The sequence below is a fragment of the Furipterus horrens genome, unplaced genomic scaffold (genome assembly GCF_987537825.1).
Source record: "Furipterus horrens unplaced genomic scaffold, mFurHor1.1.pri manual_scaffold_17, whole genome shotgun sequence".
NCBI classification, from domain to species: Eukaryota; Metazoa; Chordata; class Mammalia; order Chiroptera; family Furipteridae; genus Furipterus; species Furipterus horrens.
In genome coordinates this window covers 5,890,183-5,895,989 of record NW_028327187.1, presented here as the reverse complement: position 1 = coordinate 5,895,989, position 5,807 = coordinate 5,890,183, and the positions used below count along the sequence as shown (strand labels likewise).

The 5,807-nt window shown below is 51.3% G+C and overlaps 1 protein-coding gene across 1 annotated transcript; it reads right to left on the bottom strand.

Annotated features, from left to right (window-relative positions):
• Positions 1-3,279: 3,279 nt before the first annotated feature.
• On the bottom strand, positions 3,280-5,543 carry RTL3 (retrotransposon Gag like 3). The gene is made up of 2 exons (XM_090264733.1): positions 5,498-5,543; positions 3,280-4,876 (listed from the first exon to the last, which is right to left on the bottom strand). Exon 2 carries the CDS (start codon positions 4,678-4,680, stop codon positions 3,295-3,297), a length of 1,386 nt encoding a protein of 461 aa, XP_090120859.1. The 5' UTR covers positions 4,681-4,876; positions 5,498-5,543; the 3' UTR covers positions 3,280-3,294.
• Positions 5,544-5,807: the final 264 nt, after the last annotated feature.

Genomic DNA, 5,807 nt, shown 5'->3' with positions numbered 1-5,807 from the left:
GCCCCACGCTAGGCTGTGCTGTCGAGGGTAAGGATACAGAGGCTTATATTATATCTCTATGTAGTTGCGTGTGAGGGCTGGGTAAGGGGGGATGTAGGACATCTATCTACGGAAAGGTACCCACACCCCACAAGGTGGTGTGTAATGGCATGGCAACATATGTTAGATGGTTCAGGGGAGGAAGGGGAGGCCAACCAGGACTGGGAGAGGTAGGATTTAAGGCCACATAGGCTTTTGATTGGTTAATTTTTTATTTTTTTATGTTATGGTTTATTTATATATATATATATATATATTTTTTTTTTCCCATTACAGTTTCCATTCAATGTTATTTTGTGTTTGATTCAGGTGTGCAGCACAGGAGGCTGGCTATCGGGGAGGCTAGGCGGGCAAACCCGGGAGCAACGCACGAGCTGCTAGATAATAAGGCACGGATCCTGTTGGGCGCTGGGTGTTAACGGGCTTTCAAGTCTCGTGAAAACATGCCCTGGACTCTGAAAGGAGGTCGTGCCATCATTTAAACAAAAGTAAATCCTCAAAGAGATAAAAAGGTGAGTTTGGGGCTGAGTGAGTGGGTGATGGGGCTGGGACTGCGATCAAGGGAATTGGGGAAACAGAATTACAACCCAAATGGCCCTTACACTTTTTCTTTTGAGCTTCGCCCTCATTTGCAGGGTTAGCTCTCGCTGCCGCAGTCTTGTCTGGCTGTCGCCGCCGCATTAGGGACATTGACATGATGGCAGGGTTTCGGGCACAGGCTTTGGAGGCCGAATAGGCCTCCAGCGCTTACTAGCTTTGTGCCTTTGAGTGTGCGAACTAGCCTTGTTGGAATGCTCTTTGCTCATTGCTGAAACGGGAGCAAGCATACCTACTTCACTGGGTTGTTCTCTGGGATAATGAAATAATTAATGTGTATAGCATGCCTGACAGTGTAGCTGGAATATACCAGTGGCTCACTGCGTGGTAAGTTCCTCACCTGCCTCCTTCTAGGGTAATGACCATGTACTTGACTATTTGCCTGATCTCCTTCAAGTGGCGTCAGAAGGAGACTCCTAAAGGAGAGTTGAAAACACAGAGGAAATGCATTTGAGTTTGCTTTGATCACTCCATGTACCTCACCTGGGAATTCCAGCGCCTTCCTCTCTCCTATCCTGGAGAGAGAGAGAGAGAGAGAGAGACAGAGAGTGTGTGTATGTGTGTGAGATTTAAGTCAGTACACGACACCAGCCCCTCTCCTGTCCATAAGGACAGAGCTTCCTTTCCTTGACTTGCCATTTCCTGCGTGTCATACAAGCAGTATGGCAGCCCATCTACGGAGGAGAGGGACAGCTGACTGCTAGTGATCCGCACGTGCTGAAAGCTGACTCCTGCCGTCCAACTCCTACGCACTGGCAAGAACAGATTGACAGGCATGAGCTCTAGGGGAAACTTTCCTGGTGCAAGGAATAAAACATTGTCACTTTTATGGGATAGCTGGGTCACTGAGTGGTCTCATTACCCTTGCCAATGTCTTTTTCGTTTGCTTGTTTGTTTGTTTGTTTGGTTAACTTCGAAAGTCCAAGAAGTTTGCTTTCAAAGCTGCTCAATAATTCCTACATATGAGTGAGATCATATGGTACCTGTCTCTCTCTGGCTGGCTTATTTCACTTAGCATAATGTTCTCCAGGTCCCTGCATGCTGTCACAAAGGGTAACATTTTTCTTCCATGTTACTGCTGAGTAGTATTCGTATGAACAAACTGAACTAACAAGCGAAACAGAGACAGACTCATAAAGAGCAGGCTGACAGCTACGGGGTTGGGGGGGTGAAGGGATGGAGCAAAGAAGAAACAAAAAGAGTGGGGAATAACTCATGCACACAGACAGCGGTGTCATTTTGCCTGGGGGGGGGGAGAGGAGTGGATGGAATTGGAAGAGGGTGTGGGGGGACAAATGGTGATGGGAGAAATTCACTTTAATACAAACAAAATTTAAAAACTCAAACATAAAAGTCTTCTTAAAAAAAAAAAAAGAGCTGCTCACTGTCTCTGTTAGTTGTCCTTTTATTTTTGTAGGAATTTCCCCCTCCCTTCCCCCTTGCCCTGAGAGCCCCCAACCCTCCTCTGAACCCTTTCCGACCTCCTACCAATTTCCCACAGACCCTCTTCTCAACCCCCACCCCCGCTGTGCCCCTAATTCCCCCATACCTCACCGAGCCTCCCTCTGCCCCGACCATTCTCCTGCTTTCTCCATCCTCCCCGACCCCTGTCACCCCGTGACCTGTCACTACCCCTGCAATGTTTAGGACCTCACCTGAACTTTTAGCATTTTCCAATCCCCTCACTTCCTCCCAACTCTGCCCTCTTCTAAGCAGATAAACAAATCAAACACCAGTAGAAATTGCCACTGTTTATTGATTCTTAAAAAAATATCCCTTGCAAATTTATTTTTTATTGAAAAGATATTGTTGTGATAGAGAAAATCTTGATAAGAAAAAAAAAGTCAGTCTAACAACTATTACTTTTTCCGTGTTAGTTTCTAATATCTATTCTCATGCATAGTGTTAGTATAGATTGTAATTAAAACAGCCCTGCAGTAATGCAGGGTTCAGAGAAAGGGGCATGCAGGGTTGGTGCGAGAAAAAAAAAAAAGCAGCTCAAATTCGTCAGGTTTAGTCCATGATCCAAGAGGCAGGGTCGTTGTACAGGTAGCCTTTGTTCATCGCCAGAGATTCAGTGGAAGTTTCTGGAAGCAGCAAATGCCGACGACAGCTGAGGTAACAGAAGACAGCTTTGCCAGGAGCAGTCACTAGGACACAGGATCTACGCAGCAACGATCTCATCGCGCCGTCTTCTGTTCCACCTGTGCCTGAAGCAGTTGTAGTGACAATAACGGGACGGAAAGGACACGGTGCGGCTACTCCACTCGATGTTGGGGTCGTGTGTTTCAAGCCAGTGGATTCCGAGAATCAGAGGGTATCGCGGCGCGTGAATAATATCAAACTGGAGCTCTTCCACGTGGTTTCCGATTTTCACTTCGACAGGTGGTGTTTCCTTAGTGACGGGGCCGTTGATCAGCGGACGGCCGTCTACCGTTTCGAGCATCAGCGGGAATATGTTGTTGCGGATGGGCAGCTTCTCCCGAAGGACCACGGAATGGTCGATGCTGTTTCTGTAGGAGCCCGAGTCCACCATCGCTTGCTCAAAGAACTGCCTTCTCCCCAGTCGAATTTCAACAGTAAGCCATAGGGTACGGGACATGGATATTGGAAGTGAGGGGGACGCATATTTGTAGATTGGCCCGCCCGGGTTCCCCCTTACCGCCGGGCCTCGAAGTTTCCCGCCTGCTGGGCACGATGAGGCTTGACAGGGCAATCTCTGGCAAAGTGACCGGGGTGACCACAGTAGAGGCATAGGTGGCGCACGCGGCGCCGGGCCCGTTCAGCTTCACTGAGGTGTGGGCGGTTGTTGGCATCCTGCGCAGGGCGGTTTTCAGCTGGGGGACTCTTGGGCCCAGCTGTGTCCTCAGAGGAATGGGCCCCTTGGGCATTTACATCGGGCTGGCTGCCTAGCTTGTCTTCTAGGCTGATACGCTGGGTGATTAGATCACACAGGCTGGTGGCTGGGCGTGTGGGAGGCAGCTCGTCTCGGATAGAGCTGGCAAGCCCTTCCTGGAACTGGATGCAGAGAGTGCTCTCCTCCCAGTTTAGCACTTGAGCAATGAGGTGGAAGTGGGTCGCATCCCGGTGGACAGGGTCCTCCCCCCGGCCCAGCTGACGGAGGCGGCGGTTGGCATCGTCCATGTTTTCTGCATTGTCAAAAGTATCCTGGAGCACTTGGATGAAACTCTCAAATTGCTCCAGCAGGGGGCTTTGAATATCTACTAAGGGCTGGAACCACCTTCCTGCCTCCCCTGAGAAGCGGTTGCCCACGAAGCTCACTAAGGCTGCCTCGGTGGGGTACAGGTGCCTTCTGGCTCTCACGTAACTATTCAACTGAACCAGGAACTCTGGAAGCTTCTGCGCGGTCCCGTTGAAGGCTAAAGGGAATTCTAAGGGGAAAGCTTCTTCAGCCTCTAACCCACTGGGGGACTGTGGGAACTCCGGAGCCGCCGATGTCTCAACAGCTGTTAGGCCCCCCAGGGACTCCTGGGGCAAGTGAGACTCCGGAGGTTCCTGGGGAGCCTGAAGCTCATGGGGCTCCTGGTTTGTTGAGGTCTCCCGGCCTTCTGGTGTCTCCTGGGCTTCCAGGGCACTTGGGGGATCCTGGAGCTCTGGATCGTGGGCCTCTGGGACATTGTAGGTATCAGGGGGCTCTCGGGGCTCTTTGACGTCTGGGAGCCTGTGGTCCTCCAGGGCCACTGGGGGCTTCTCAAGCTCCTTCCCGTCTGGAGGCTTCTGAGCCCCGCAGGCTGATGAGAGCCCGTGGACAGGTGGGAGTGCCTGGGCCTCCTGGGCCGCTGGGGGCTCCAAGGGCTTCTGGGGCTCCTCCCGCCCTGGGAGGCTTGGGGGGCCCCAGGGTGCTGAGGGATCCAGGGGCTCGGAGACCGTCGCGGGCCCCTGGGCGGCTGCTCGGGGCTTCTGGAGCTCTGGGATCTGGGCCTGCAGGGCGGCGTTTTGGTCCATCAGCCTCTGCACCTGGGCCTGCAGGAGCTCGTTCTCCAGTTTCAGAGCCATATAGGAGGCCGCGAAGTCCTCCACCATCTTTTGAGGAAATGGGCCGGCTTGGGCGGTTTGCTGCCAAGAGGGATTGCGTGAGCTCTCGTGAGGCCCTTCTAAAAGCTCGTCGCAGGCAGATGTGAGGCTCCCCGAGTTCTCCGGGAGGTGGGGTTTTGGGCCCTGCCAAGGTTGATTAACAGGAGCCCCCGGGGATCAGCAAAGGGAGGTATCTGGTGATACACTGTGAAGAGAGCAGGATCTGAGCATCAGAAACGGTGGCAAGCGCTCATTCAAAACAAAGCAGAACAAAGCCCGCCCAGCAGGGCTGGGGTCCTTTTGCTCTAGGCTCCCACATATACGAGCTGGGTCATATACGCCGGCTCTGACCCCATGACATTGTACAGACAGCACCTGAGCCAGCCTGCGTATGTCCCTGTGCCTTCTCCTCTTGGAACTTAACATTGTATTAGAAACACTTTCTCCATATTGTTCTCTGCTTTACATAGTCTTGGACTTCTAATGTCTGCTTCATCTCTCAGTGTGACACTAGGATTTTAACAGCTGCTTTCAATGACTAACTCATTTGAGCACTGTGGGAATTTTCGGCTCTGTGGTGGGCCAGCCCAAGAGATATTTTTGGGTGGCTGGGGTAGGAGGTACGGGGCGGGGGGGTGGGGGGAGCTCTTTCTGACACCTCAGAAATCATACCCCGTAAGTAAGTAACCGCACAAGACCAGCCAGAGGAGAAAACAAGCAATCGCTGACTAAATATATATGTGCATATGCGTTAGCAGACACATGCATATTATTTATAAAATGGCTCAAAATAGTTAAGAAAACAATCTTTATAAATGTACGTTACCATTCAGAGCCTTGGTCCGGGAGCTGTGCAGTCTGCGTGCCCATCGCTGCGGAGGGAAGTGTGCGGACGGCTGCGAGGCTCGCCTTTTCTGCACACACCGAACTCAAACAAACACACCCACTCCCAGAACACGTTCCAACTCTCCTCTGTAACGTAGCTATTTTGAGTGTGGAAGGGTTTTTTTTTTTTTTTTTTTTTTTTTTTTTTTTTTTTTGACAGTACCTCACAGTTCCGAGCCGCAAGGAAAGTAGGATGCTGCGCCGATGTGAGACAGCTTCGTGGCCTCCCTCCTTGGTTACATTAATAAATA